Source organism: Strongylocentrotus purpuratus, unplaced genomic scaffold, assembly GCF_000002235.5.
Source record: "Strongylocentrotus purpuratus isolate Spur 01 unplaced genomic scaffold, Spur_5.0 spur5_scaffold_4, whole genome shotgun sequence".
NCBI classification, from domain to species: Eukaryota; Metazoa; Echinodermata; class Echinoidea; order Camarodonta; family Strongylocentrotidae; genus Strongylocentrotus; species Strongylocentrotus purpuratus.
The window spans coordinates 1,903,499-1,918,515 of record NW_022145610.1 but is presented as its reverse complement, the minus strand read 5'-3'; the positions used below and the strand labels follow the sequence as shown (position 1 = coordinate 1,918,515).

At 36.5% G+C, this 15,017-nt stretch overlaps 1 protein-coding gene across 20 annotated transcripts in view; it reads right to left on the bottom strand.

Moving 5' to 3' along the window:
* Positions 1 to 15,017, bottom strand: part of LOC574743 (non L-type Cav channel) — a 189,830-nt gene that overhangs the window by 57,126 nt on the left and 117,687 nt on the right. For 18 of the 20 annotated variants that reach the window (XM_030997790.1, XM_030997800.1, XM_030997789.1 and 15 more), the window contains 3 exons: positions 13,401 to 13,517; positions 12,147 to 12,212; positions 2,461 to 2,552 (listed from right to left, as the gene is read on the bottom strand). In XM_030997790.1, the coding sequence (XP_030853650.1) occupies positions 2,461 to 2,552; positions 12,147 to 12,212; positions 13,401 to 13,517 (275 nt within the window). Of the gene's footprint in view, positions 1 to 1,585; positions 1,678 to 2,460; positions 2,553 to 12,146; positions 12,213 to 13,400; positions 13,518 to 15,017 lie in introns of all 20 variants that reach the window. The other 2 variants (XM_030997791.1, XM_030997808.1) reach the window with 1 other exon arrangement.

Sequence of the window (15,017 nt, the reverse complement as noted above, 5' to 3'; positions counted from 1 at the left end):
ACTAGTAAGTGAAAGAGAAAGATGTATAGAAAGAGTATACATTGAGTTAGACAGATGTTAATTGGAAAGAGAAGTCATCTGCACTACATCATACACATGACATTCAAAAGATACATCACTCCACTAGACTTAACATTATACTAATAAATCTTTATCCCTCGTATTGTCTACATAGCCTATAAAATGCAAATCATTTTATAACATTTAAGGAGTAACTTTTCATGATCTATGAAATTAATTACTCTTTGAAAACTCTTTTGCTACTTGCTAAAGCAATCCCAATGAACAATTTACATGTTTGTTTCTTCATGTAAAAATAGAAATACGATTGTATCCGCACAAAATGGCATCAAATTTACAGACATCTATTGAAAATACAAACTTTTGAGATACATGCATTTCCAAAATTTCTGAAAGTTGCTGATCTGTGAGGAACACTATGTTCATAATATATCATCCCTCTACTAGTATCCTGTCATCGGAATGTTGCTACCATTAAAACTTCAAAGTCAACACATATATATATATATATATATATATATATTAGTATGTTCACAAAATTAATCATGACCATAATGAACAATGACCATAGGCTTTGAGATGAGTCAGAAACAACAGCTGCTAATCAATTAGCACAGAAGTGTATTTTAAAGTTAAAAATCCTGTATATGATTTGTAAAATATACTATAATTGTTTTTTTTTAGATGTTTAACGTTCATACACGCAAGCATAAAAATACAACAAAGTGTATAGCAGACACATTAGTACTAATGTTAGTAGCAAAGCTAGCCATAATGTGTGCATGTGCATAGGATCAGAAGACCCCCCCCCCCCCTTAGATAATTGTTCCACATAAGCATAAAAGGTAATCCTGCCCCATTGTTATCCATGATATCTTCTTCTTAAATTATATTGCAATTCATAAAAACAATATGATCTGTTAAGAAGCATAGCAAGAAACAAAGGTAAAGAACTTTATTGGTAAACTATAAGATGACTGAACACTTTGATCAAATTCATTTTTTCTAATTAAAGAAAAACATATACATGTATGTGTCTAATGTGTGGCCTATGTGGGCTTTTCATTACAGTATGTTCATATGTAGTTCAGTTAACTATTTGTTTATAAGTGGCTGTCTTGTGTTGAAAAAAAATCAAGAAATGTTCACAGTTTCTTTAAGTTTAACATAGATAATTGTGAAAAAACTTTATGAATATGTTGCTGAAATGCCATGAAGTAAATTTTTGCCTTCTTGTAAGAATGCACTTAAGATTTCAAAACAGGTAATCAAATATGGATACATTTTAGACCACAACATGAAACAAGCGCCCTTCTGATCCCTGCGCTACAAAGCGACTGTGAACAATTAAGGGGAAGACATAATGGCCAGAGACTTCTTGTATAAGAACTTGAAAAAGGAACGCAACTCCAAAAATGTAACGCAGGTTGACTTTCAGCCAATCAGAATACAGAGGATATGCGTTCAGCCCTGGAGTTGCATTCAATCACAAATTCTATATAGCCAAGAGATCCTAGCTCATAAAGAAAGCACAAACACAGCAACTGATCTTTGCAAATTTTACCTGAATAATAACAATAGGGCATAGAAGAAGACGTGGAAATTGTTGTAGGTGGTTATAGAGGAATTGGGACTAATGCCGATTGGGCCGAAGATCTAATAAAAGCCCAGGATTGAATGCATGTAGGGTAAGATGAGGTCAAAGAAACAAAAAGAAAACAAAAACAAACCCAAATGATTTAAATGATAAAGAGATGAGGCATGCAAGGTATTTGGAGTCATTCCTTCCTCCACCAGAGAAAGACTTGTAATTAAACCAAGCCTGACATCTGTACCATGACTCAAATCAACAATATCTTCTTCTTCTTGCCCGTCCCCCCTCCCCCTCCCCAAAGAAAAATAACCAGCAAATGCAGCAAAATAAATTGGACCACATGCAGTAATAGATCCACGGCAGCAAACCATGCAATTTAAACAAAATTTAATTTTGAGTCATAGCACAGATGATATTCAAACTCAGGAAAAAATAAAATCAAAGAACTTCATGTCCTTCAACAATAAACTGAAAGATAACAAATATTTGCCTAGAAAAGGGAAATATGACAATCTCATAAACTATTAAAAAAAAAACATCTTTCCCAAAAGTATCAAAACAAAGTTCATTATTCTGAACTGATATCTGTGTTATTTGGAAACAAATTTCATTAAAGTCTTTGTCAAATTATCTTTCAGTTTATCATCAAAGCTGGGATATTGGGGGCACTCATTCATGCCATGCCAACACTAAAGCAGACATTTCATTTTGGTGAGGAGGGGGTAAAGAATGATGTAAATAATGGAAAAAAAATGATGGTATGCTGTAACCAAGGCCATGCTCAGCAAGGGAATTCCCCACCACCACGATGACATCATTAAGGGGAAATTCCCCAGCACTCCTACCTGAACAGCAACAGTAACGACGAGAAGAATTGGCCAAAGTTGTTGTGACGATTAATTTGCTGTCCGTCTATTGGTGCTATGTTACCAAAAATCTGTTGATGGATCAATCGCTTGATTATGCAAATGTTCATAGCACAAATATTTGCAGATTGGTATAGAATCGGTACAAAATATTACAGTATGCAAAAGAAAGATACACACTGGTACAATCATCACTGATAATAGTCCATGTAGCCTACACATGTTTACAAACTATTTCTCACACATAAAAATCAAAGCTTAATATTAATAATGTTAGAGTTGGAGACTCAGAAAAACCGTCAAGCTCTGAGAGAAATCATAATACCAGTACTTGAAAAAATCTATAAATTGGTGATCATACTGTTCAAAGTTTTAGGGTTAATTAATGGGATCCTAAAAAGAGAAAAGTATATGTCAATTTCACCCATCCACAGCATATGACTGTTACAAATGTATAGTCATGAACACTCTTTTCTGTGGATTGATGTGTAGGTGAACATATGTGGACTCCTATATTTTAAGCAGGTGTGCTGTTGCAGAACTATTCACTGATAATCACAAATTTGTACAGAACATACATGTATGTCTGACAAATTAAACAAGAGTCAAATGCATTTCAAAACTTTCCTCCTTCAAGAAAATTATAGCATCATATTGTATTGTCTATAACGCTTGTGTTGTAATAATCGCATACATCAATAGGTTTTGTTATAAATATTGGACATCGTAGCTGTAATTATCTCAAAAAAAGGTTTGCAGTGATATCAAACTGGAAATATCGCAATCTCCCTTGCTGTGCAATGCAAATGTATCCTCCGGCACTGGCGGCGATTTTGTGTCATCCTTATGTTTCAAAGGAAGGACAAAGATCCCCTCTCCCCTCCCTGAAACAAAAGGATGACATAGGGATCCCCACTAGTGGCTCGGACTATAGTCAAGACTAGGAGCAGCATCACTAAGACAAAGACAAACCTCCATGATGACATTTCACTATTTAAACTAGATGGAATTCGACTGCGCGCAGTCGAAAATGATGCCTCCGTTATAGAGCAATTTTACAAACCAAAACAGAAAAAAAAAATTGAATTCACGTTCAATGGTAATCCATTGACAGGTTCTCAGAATATTGTGATTACAAGCAATTTCTCATATACATATATGACCCTTTGATCTTTGACCTCATGACCATAAAATCTACTCAGTTCATTGGCTCTGCAAGATGTTCTGAGTTAAATAGTAATCCATCTGTCAGTTCTAATGAGAATGCGTTCACAAGCTATTTTTGCATACATAATGGGCCCACGACCTTTGACCTTTGACCTTATGAACCAAGAATCTACTCAGTTCATTGGCTCTGCAAGTAACAAACATGACCTAATTTTGGCATGAATCCATCAATCGGTTCTTGAGATAACGCGATCACAAGCTGTTTTTGCATTCATAATGTGCGCTGTGGCCTTTGACCTTTGACCTACGTGCTCCAAAATCTAATCAGATTGTCTTCCTATGGTGATACACACTATCATTAAGTTTGAAGTTTTTACATCTCCAGTGGTTCTTGAGATATCATGATAACAATCTCAATGTATGGAATTTCATAAGTTGACCTCTGTGACCCTTGACCTTTGACCTACGTGCTCCAAAATCTAATCAGATTGTTTTCCTATAGTGATACACACTATCACTAAGTTTGAAGTTTAAATCTCCAGTGGTTCTTGAGATATCATAACAATCTCAATGTATGGAATTTCATAAGTTGACCTCTGTGACCCTTGACCTTTGACATACGTGCTCCAAAATCTAATCAGATTGTTTTCCTATAGTGATACACACTATCACTAAGTTTGAAGTTTAAATCTCCAGTGGTTCTTGAGATATCATGATAACAATCTCAATGTATGGAATTTCATAAGTTGACCTCTGTGACCCTTGACCTTTGACATACGTGCTCCAAAATCTAATCAGATCGTCTTCCTATGGTGATACATACTATCCTTAAGTTTGAAGTTTAAATCTCAAATGGTTCTTGAGATATCGCGCTAACAAACTCAATACAAGGAATTTCATAAGTTGACCTCTGTGACCTGTGACCTTTGACCTACGTACTCCAAAATCTAATCAGATCGTCTTCCTATGGTGATAAATACTATTCCCGAGTCTTAAGTTTAAATCTTAAATGGTTCTTGAGATATTGTGATAACGGTCAAACGGGACGGACGTACGGACGGACGTACGGACGGACGGACGGTACTACTCACGACAGTATGCTTGTGAGATTTTTGTCTTGTGTGTCTGAAAAAAAGGGGTATCTTGTGTGTCTTTTCATTTTTTCCTTCTAAAGACTACTTGTGTGTCTTAATTCCCAACTTCTTGTGTGTTTGTCTAAAATTAAATGAAAATGCATCTTGTGTGTTTTTTAATACAATATGTGTTGAGACTGGTTTTTTAAAATTAAAATTAAGGCTTGTATGCCCAAAAGACATTATTGTCTACCTCTATCCAAGTCAGGAAAATTAAGGCTTGTGTCCCGCAAAAACACATCATTTACCCGCCTAAGTCGTGAAAATTGAGGCTTGTGTGGCAGAAAAGACGATCAGCTACCCTGTCCAAGACAAGAAAATTAAGGCTTGTGTGCCTAAAAAACTTGATGTCCAAAAAGTATACAACTATTTATTTGTGACATTTGAATGACCAAAAAATTGATTTATCTTTTTTCCTCATTGAAAAGAAACATCACACACATATAATACAGGTAATGCAATAATATTCCAATGCTGTGAAGGAACCAATGAAAAGCCAAGGGGCTTGTCATGGCAGAAAACATTATTGTCTACCCCTGTCCAAGTCAAGAAAATTAAGGCTTCTGTGGCATAAAAAAAACATTACATGTATTATCTACCCCTGTCCAAGTCATGAAAATAAAGGCTTGTGTGGCAGTAAGACTTATTGTCTACCCCTGTCCAAGTCAAGAAAATTAAGACTTGTGTGGCAGAAAAACATTACATGTATTATATACCTCTGTCCAAGTCATGAAAATTAAGGCTTGTGTGGCAGTAAGGCATTACATGTATTATATACCTCTGTCCAAGTCATGAAAATTAAGGCTTGTGTGGCATACATTACATGTATTATATACCCCTGTCCAAGTCAAGAAAATTAAGGCTTGTGTGGCAGAAAAACATTACATGTATTATATACCTCTGTCCAAGTCATGAAAATTAAGGCTTGTGTGGCAGTAAGACATTATTGTCTACCCCTGTCCAAGTCAAGAAAATTAGGGCTTGTGTGGCAGAAAGACATTACATGTATTATATACCTCTGTCCAAGTGATGGATATTAAGGCTTGTGTGGCAGTAAGACATTATTGTCTACCCCTGTCCAAGTCAAGAAGATTTAAGGCTTGTGTGGCAGAAAAACATTACATGTATTATATACCTCTGTCCAAGTCATGAAAATTAAGGCTTGTGTGGCAGAAAGACATTACATGTATTATATACCCCTGTCCAAGTCAAGAAAATTAAGGCTTGTGTGGCAGTGGCAGTAAGACATTATTGTCTACCCCTGTCCAAGTCAAGAAAATTAAGGCTTGTGTGGCAGAAAAACATTACATGTATTATATACCTCTGTCCAAGTCATGAAAATTAAGGCTTGTGTGGCAGAACATTACATGTATTATATACCTCTGTCCAAGTCATGAAAATTAAGGCTTGTGTGGCAGTAAGACATTATTGTCTACCCCTGTCCAAGTCAAGACAATTAAGGCTTGTGTGGCAGAAAAACATTACATGTATTATATACCTCTGTCCAAGTCATGAAAATTAAGGCTTGTGTGGCAGTAAGACATTATATGTATTATATACCCCTGTCCAAGTCAAGAAAATTAAGGCTTGTGTGGCAGAAAAACATTACATGTATTATATACCTCTGTCCAAGTCATGAAAATTAAGGCTTGTGTGGCAGTAAGACATTATATGTATTATATACCCCTGTCCAAGTCAAGAAAATTAAGGCTTGTGTGGCAGTAAGACTTTACATGTATTATATACCCCTGTCCAAGTCAAGACAATTAAGGCTTGTGTGGCAGAAAGACATTACATGTATTATAATACCCCTGTCCAAGTCATGGAAATTAAGGTTTGTGTGGCAGAAAAACATTACATGTATTATATACCTCTGTCCAAGTCATGAAAATAAAGGCTTGTGTGGCAGTAAGACATTATTGTCTACCCCTGCCCAAGTCAAGAAAATTAAGGCTTGTGTGGCAGAAAAACATTACATGTATTAAATACCTCTGTCCAAGTCATGAAAATTAAGGCTTGTGTGGCAGTAAGACATTATTGTCTACCCCTGTCCAAGTCAAGAAAATTAGGGCTTGTGTGGCAGAAAGACATTACATGTATTATATACCTCTGTCCAAGTCATGGATATTAAGGCTTGTGTGGCAGAAGAACATTACATGTATTATATACCTCTGTCCAAGTCATGAAAATTAAGGCTTGTGTGGCAGTAAGACTTTACATGTATTATATACCCCTGTCCAAGTCAAGACAATTAAGGCTTGTGTGGCAGAAAGACATTACATGTATTATATACCCCTGTCCAAGTCATGGAAATTAAGGTTTGTGTGGCAGAAAAACATTACATGTATTATATACCTCTGTCCAAGTCATGAAAATAAAGGCTTGTGTGGCAGTAAGACATTATTGTCTACCCCTTTCCAAGTCAAGAAAATTAAGGCTAGTGTGGCAGAAAAACATTACATGTATTATATACCTGTACCACTGTCCAAGTCAAGAAAATTAGGGCTTGTGTGGCAGAAAGACATTATTGTCTACCCCAGTCCAAGTCAAGAAAATTAAGGCTTGTGTGACAGAAAGACATTATTATCTACCCCTGTCCAAGTCCAGAAAATTAGGGCTTGTGTGGCATAAAAAAAACATTACATGTATTATATACCTCTGTCCAAGTCATGAAAATTAAGGCTTGTGTGTCAGAAACATTTTGTCATCTACCCTAGTCCAAGTCATGAAAATTAAGGCTTGTGTGGCATAAAAACATTACATGTAATATATACCTCTGTCCAAGTCATGAAAATTAAGGCTTGTGTGTCAGAAAGATTTTGTCATCTACCCCAGTCCAAGTCAAGAAAATTAATGCTTGTGTGGCAGAAAAACATTATTGTCTACCCCTGTCCAAGTAATGAAAATTAAGGCTTGTGTGGCATAAAAACATTACATGTAATATATACATCTGTCCAAGTCAAGAAAATAATGGGCTTGTGTGGCAGAAAGACATTACATGTATTATATACCTCTGTCCAAGTCATGAAAATTAAGGCTTGTGTGGCAGAAAGACATTATTATCTACTCCAGTCCAAGTCAAGAAAATTAAGGCTTGTGTGTCAGAAAGACATTACATGTATTATATACCTCTGTCCAAGTCAAGAAAATTAGGGCTTGTGTGGCAGAAAGATATTATATACCTGTACCACTGTCCAAGTCAAGAAAATTAGGGCTTGTGTGGCAGAAAGACATTATTGTCTACCTCAGTCCAAGTCAAGAAAATTAGGGCTTGTGTTGCTAGAAAGATATTGTCATCTACCCCAGTCCAAGTCAAGAAAATTAAGGCTTGTGTGACAGAAAGACATTATTATCTACCCCTGTCCAAGTCCAGAAAATTAGGGCTTTTGTGGCATAAAAAAAAAACATTACATGTATTATATACCTCTGTCCAAGTCATGAAAATTAAGGCTTGTGTGTCAGAAAGATTTTGTCATCTACCCCAGTCCAAGTCAAGAAAATTAAGGCTTGTGTGGCAGAAAAACATTATTGTCTACCTCTGTCCAAGTCATGAAAATTAAGGCTTGTGTGTCAGAAAGATTTTGTCATCTACCCCAGTCCAAGTCAAGAAAATTAAGGCTTGTGTGGCAGAAAAACATTATTGTCTACCTCTGTCCAAGTCATGAAAATTAAGGCTTGTGTGTCAGAAAGATTTTGTCATCTACCCCAGTCCAAGTCAAGAAAATTAAGGCTTGCGTGGCATAAAAACATTACATGTATTATATACCTGTACCACTGTCCAAGTCAAGAAAATTAGGGCTTGTGTGGCAGAAAGGCATTATTATCCACCCCAGTCCAAGTCAAGAAAATAATGGGCTTGTGTGGCAGAAAGACATTACATGTATTATATACCTCTGTCCAACTCAAGAAAATTAGGGCTTGTGTGGCAGAAAGATATTGTCATCTACCCCAGTCCAAGTCAACAAAATTAGGGCTTGTGTGGCAGAAAGACATTATTATCTTCCCTTCTCCAAGTCAACAAAATTAGGGCTTGTGTGGCAGAAAGACATTATTGTCTACCCCTGTCCAAGTCAACAAAATTAGGGCTTGTGTGGCAGAAAGACATTATTGTCTACCCCTGTCCAAGTCAAGAAAATTAGGGCTTGTGTGGCAGAAAGGCATTATTTTCTACCCCAGTCCAAGTCCAGAAAATTAGGGCTTGTGTGGCATAAAAAAACATTACATGTATTATATACCTCTGTCCAAGTCATGAAAATTAAGGCTTGTGTGTCAGAAAAACATTATTGTCTACCCCAGTCCAAGTCAAGAAAATTAAGGCTTGTGTGGCATAAAAACATTACATGTATTATATACCTGTACCACTGTCCAAGTCAAGAAAATTAGGGTTGTGTGGCAGAAAGGCATTATTATCTACCCCAGTCCAAATCAAGAAAATTATGGGCTTGTGTGGCAGAAAGACATTACATGTATTATATACCTCTGTCCAAGTCATGAAAATTAAGGCTTGTGTGGCAGAAAGACATTATTATCTACTCCAGTCCAAGTCAAGAAAATTAAGGCTTGTGTGTCAGAAAGATTTTGTCATCTACCCCAGTCCAAGTCATGAAAATTAAGGCATGTGTGGCAGAAAGACATTACATGTATTATATACCTCTGTCCAAGTCATGAAAATTAAGGCTTGTGTGGCAGAACGACATTATTGTCTACCCCTGTCCAAGTCAAGAAAATTAAGGCTTGTGTGGCAGAAACACATTATTGTCTACCCCTGTCCAAGTCAAGAAAATTAGGGCTTGTGTGGCTGAAACACATTATTATCTACCCCAGTCCAAGTCATGAAAATTAAGGCTTTTGTGGCAGAAAGACATTATTGTCTACCCTTGTCCAAGTCAACAAAATTAGGGCTTGTGTGGCAGAAAGACATTATTGTCTACCCCTGTCCAAGTCAAGAAAATTAGGGCTTGTGTGGCAGAAAGACATTATTGTCTACCCCTGTCCAAGTCAAGAAAATTAAGGCTTGTGTGACAGAAAGACATTATTATCATCCCCTGTCCAAGTCAAGAAAATTAAGGCTTGTGTGGCAGAAAGACATTATTGTCTACCCCTGTCCAAGTCAAGAAAATTAGGGCTTGTGTGGCATAAAAAAAACATTACATGTATTATATACCTCTGTCCAAGTCATGAAAATTAAGGCTTGTGTGTCAGAAAGATATTGTCATCTACCCCAGTCCAAGTCATGAAAATTAAGGCTTGTGTGGCAGAAAGACATTATCTACCCCTGTCCAAGTCATGAAAATTAAGGCTTGTGTGGCATAAAAACATTACATGTATTATATACCTGTACCACTGTCCAAGTCAAGAAAATTAGGGCTTGTGTGGCAGAAAGACATTATTGTCTACCCCAGTCCAAGTCAAGAAAATTAAGGCTTGTGTTGCTAGAAAGATATTGTTATCTACCCCAGTCCAAGTCAAGAAAATTAAGGCTTGTGTGGCAGAAAGACATTATTATCTACCCCTGTCCAAGTCCAGAAAATTAGGGCTTGTGTGGCATAAAAAAAACATTACATGTATTATATACCTCTGTCCAAGTCATGAAAATGAAGGCTTGTGTGTCAGAAAGATTTTGTCATCTACCACTGTCCAAGTCAAGAAAATTAGGGCTTGTGTGGCAGAAAGACATTATTGTCTACACCAGTCCAAGTCAAGAAAATTAAGGCTTGTGTTGCTAGAAAGATATTGTCATCTACCCCAGTCCAAGTCAAGAAAATTAATGCTTGTGTGACAGAAAGACATTATTATCTACCCCTGTCCAAGTCCAGAAAATTATGGGCTTGTGTGGCAGAAAGACATTACATGTATTATATACCTCTGTCCAAGTCATGAAAATTAAGGCTTGTGTGGCAGAAAGACATTATTATCTACTCCAGTCCAAGTCAAGAAAATTAAGGCTTGTGTGTCAGAAAGATTTTGTCATCTACCCCAGTCCAAGTCATGAAAATTAAGGCTTGTGTGGCAGAAAGACATAACATGTATTATATACCTCTGTCCAAGTCATGAAAATTAAGGCTTGTGTGGCAGAAGGACATTATTGTCTACCCCTGTCCAACTCAAGAAAATTAAGGCTTGTGTGGCAGAAACACATTATTGTCTACCCCTGTCCAAGTCAAGAAAATTAGGGCTTGTGTGGCTGAAACACATTATTATCTACCCCAGTCCAAGTCATGAAAATTAAGGCTTGTGTGGCAGAAAGACATTATTGTCTACCCCTGTCCAAGTCAAGAAAATAGAGGCTTGTGTGGCAGAAAGACATTATTATCTACCCCAGTCCAAGTCAAGAAAATTAAGGCTTGTGTGTCAGAAAGACATTATTATCTTCCCCTGTCCAAGTCGAGAAAATTAGGGCTTGTGTGGCAGAAAGACATTACATGTATTATATACCTCTGTCCAAGTCGTGAAAATTAAGGCTAGTGTGGCAGAACGACATTATTGTCTACCCCTGTCCAACTCAAGAAAATTAAGGCTTGTGTGGCATAAAAAAACATTACATGTATTATATACACTGCACACACAAAACCATCCACCCATGACACACACACACACAGAGCCATACACTGCCTACTACTTTGCTTACAAATACTACACACTAACAAGTCACACACACACACACACAAGTACTGCAGATGAGCATAGTACCTAGCTACCTGGATGTCAACTGTAGATGGCACTATTACGTTTGGCTACTTGGACACAACCCCTCTCTAAAATTTGGACATTTATTTTGGGCCTTTTTTTGGGAGAAACTTTTCTTGTGTGACTAAATCTTAGTTAATTAGAAATGACATGTCAGACATCTTAGACACTGAATATGATAGTTTTCTTGTGTGGCTAGACACACAAGTCTAAAGTGACACACAAGGATATCTCATACGTAAAACTAAACACACAAGCATACCATCGCAAACTCGGACGGACGTACGGACGGACGGACGTACGGACGGACAACCCGAAAACATGATGCCTCCGGCACCACCTTCGGTGGCGGAGGCATAAAAATGCATTCACTGTATACCATCAAATCAAACAAACAAATTTTTTCAAGACTACACCAAACAGTCCTTTTCAGGACTACACACACTCAAGAAAGAAAGATTATCGAGAGTCCTTTTCAGGACTTCCCAATCCTCCCTCTCTCTCTCACATGGTGCAACCCCAAGCCTACTGTATATCATAATAACAGTTCTGTATAATTTCATTTTCTGTAAGAGTTGATCATAAAAAAGATAAGAAGGTAATATTGTATCTCACATTTGACTACGTATTATCTGGAAATGGTATTTTAAGTGCTTTGGTAAATGCTATATCTCTCACCTGCATTCCAATGATTGCATAGATGAAGAACAGCATCCATATCAGCAGACAAACCCATGGTAGGGCCTAGAAGATAAAAAGGTTGGAAAAACAAGAGGAACAGAATTACTTCATCATATCATCATCCTGTTACACTTAATTCAATGAAGGAGATATTATTAACACTTTATGCATTTCATTGAGTCTTTATCTTCTCCGCGCCAGAGATACAGGTACGTGCATCTTTAATGTTATGTCTTGCAAGGTAGGCGTGGTAGGCAAGAATGATGCCACCTGGACCCCATTTCACAAAACTTGTCATCAGTGATAAATGACAGTTTTTGTTATAAGCTAGTGAAATCCTTGCTTCTGATTGGTTATCAGCAGATTTGTCACTGATTTTTGTCATTTGTCATTAGAAAAGGCTTTGTGAAACAGGTCCCTGGTGTCATTTGATCAATTAGGTAGCTATTAGTATAACGTAGTGGCATGAACAGACACATCCAAATTCAAAATGCATAACAGTTGTTGATGTTTGTTACTTAAAAGTTTCCTTTTTTTTCATATCTGAATGCAAGTTTAGCTAACATTATGCCTCATTGAGATGGTATACAGGTATGTATCTACAAGCTCTATATCCTAATGGTTGGTTCTACCTGTGTGTGCTAAAACTATGATTTTCAACAATAAGCCAGTTCATAGTTGCATACGTGCTCATGAAAATTATGTCATAATTATTTATTCATGCGCAAGCTGTGCACTCCATGAGACACAGGTGGAAGTATTCTTTGAAAAGGGGAAACAAAGGCTATTTATATAGCACCTCCATCGCATTAGGAGTGATTATTTCAAAATGTACAAAATGAGACCTCTTCATGTTTTGAAGATCTGTGGATATTCAGGGTTATTTGGGACATGTGCTAACTGTGAAACGGGGGGTGTTTCACAAAGATCTCTAATTTGGACTTAACAATTATGGAAAGCCATTAGCATCCTTGAAAATATTTTATAGAAGATATTTTAAAAGGCATACAATGTTGATTTACAACATTCGTGATTTCTATTATCAAGGAGATTTCAGGGTCTTTGGAATTTCTAAAAAGTCAAAAATATTTGAATTTTCACTATTGAATATATTTTATTTCAAGGCTACAAATGGCTCTCCATAATTTTTTAAGTCCAACCTTAGAGATAAGTTCAACTTAGGATCTTTGTGAAACACCCCCCTGGTCTATTATGTGTTTTGCTCTCTGCCACTAGGGTTGAATGACTTACCTTGAATGACTGAATGAAGGTCCACAAAAGAATGCGAATTGAGGAACCTTGTCTTAGAAGTTTGATTAACCTGGCTGCCCGAAATAATCTCAACACGCTCAGGTTGATGAAACCGTCCTAATGGAGACAACATGAGAAGAAGGAAAAGAATTGTAGCAAAAGAAAAGAAAAGAATAACATCATGCAATTACCATGGCAACCAGCATACACAACAATAGCCAATATTGAACAACAAACCATCAATGTCAACTCCAAGGTCACAGAGGCAAGGCTGAAGAATATGAAAGGAAGAGTAGTTGGATTGAGAATACTGTGAGCACGGAAAATGATAACGACATGCCAGATGCTTTGATGAAGTAATGAAAGCATGTCTATGGTGCAGAGGATAGCTTCCTAATTTTCGCACAGATTAATCATTTTTCATCAAATAAAATGGTCTTCACATTTAGAAGTAACTGTACCATCCATAGGGAGTACCACTATGCTATTGAACATTATGGACCCGTCCACTCCTCCAACCCCAAATATCCTGCTCACAAGTATCTGGTACCAGTTAAGGCTTGGGCAAGACTGGGTGATTATCTTCACAGCTATTAATATATTTTTGTGACGGAATAAAATGAAGCCCTATTGGATTATGAAGAAGGAATAAATTATCAAAGAAGCTTTGAGATGCAATAGTGTTTTAAAATAAAAATGAGATCTGTCAACTGACAAGATGTCATATAGTGTGCATCTAACAATGCATGATAGTTTCGACCTGTTTTTCATTTTTTATTGATTTCAATTATTATTGTAAAGGAGAAACAATGCATCCAGTGAACAAGCTCTCATGCAGTAGACTAGCTCATAACAACAACATGATAGAAATGAGCACTTTCAGTCAACTGAAAAGAAATCAAATCAAGAATCAACATTCAATTTATCACATTCAAGTTATAATAGCTACATCGAAACCTGCAGAAGAAACTCAAAGTAAAACAAAATCAGTAGTTGTAATCAATACAAGAAAACAAATTGTTAAACTGGCAAGCCCTTAGCGCAAGCACGAGTGCAAGAATTTTGAAACGTTTATCATTGAATTCCTGTATAAGAAGAAGAGATGACAAGATAGACGTATGCAGGTGTGAATGAGTGTATTGTCAATTATTCTGTCATGCAAACTTGCAATCATTTGTGTATCTCTTAATTAGATGCACACAACATACCATTATTGTGTTACAAAAATAAAATGATTAAAACTTACGGCAGTAACAAAATAAGGACAGTGGACATAAACCTCTTTTCAAAGACAGAGGGATTGAACCTAAACACTCATGAAATAATGATGAGATCCATAGCATCAGTACCATAGTTTCTCCTCAGATTTAAAGAACTTGAAACAACTGACATTTGAACATCCATACTTTTATTTTTCTAATAGTAATTCACACTGTAGTTAATAATAAATAATAATAATTAAAATATGAATACCATTTATTCTAGTTAACTATAGATTATTGAGCTCTTTAGACATACTACAAACTGTTTTGTATAGATTAAAATGACCAAGTCTTGTTTATTAGGGTGTTACAAGTCCATTTGTATCAAGAAAGAAATCCTGTAGGTGGACTTTAT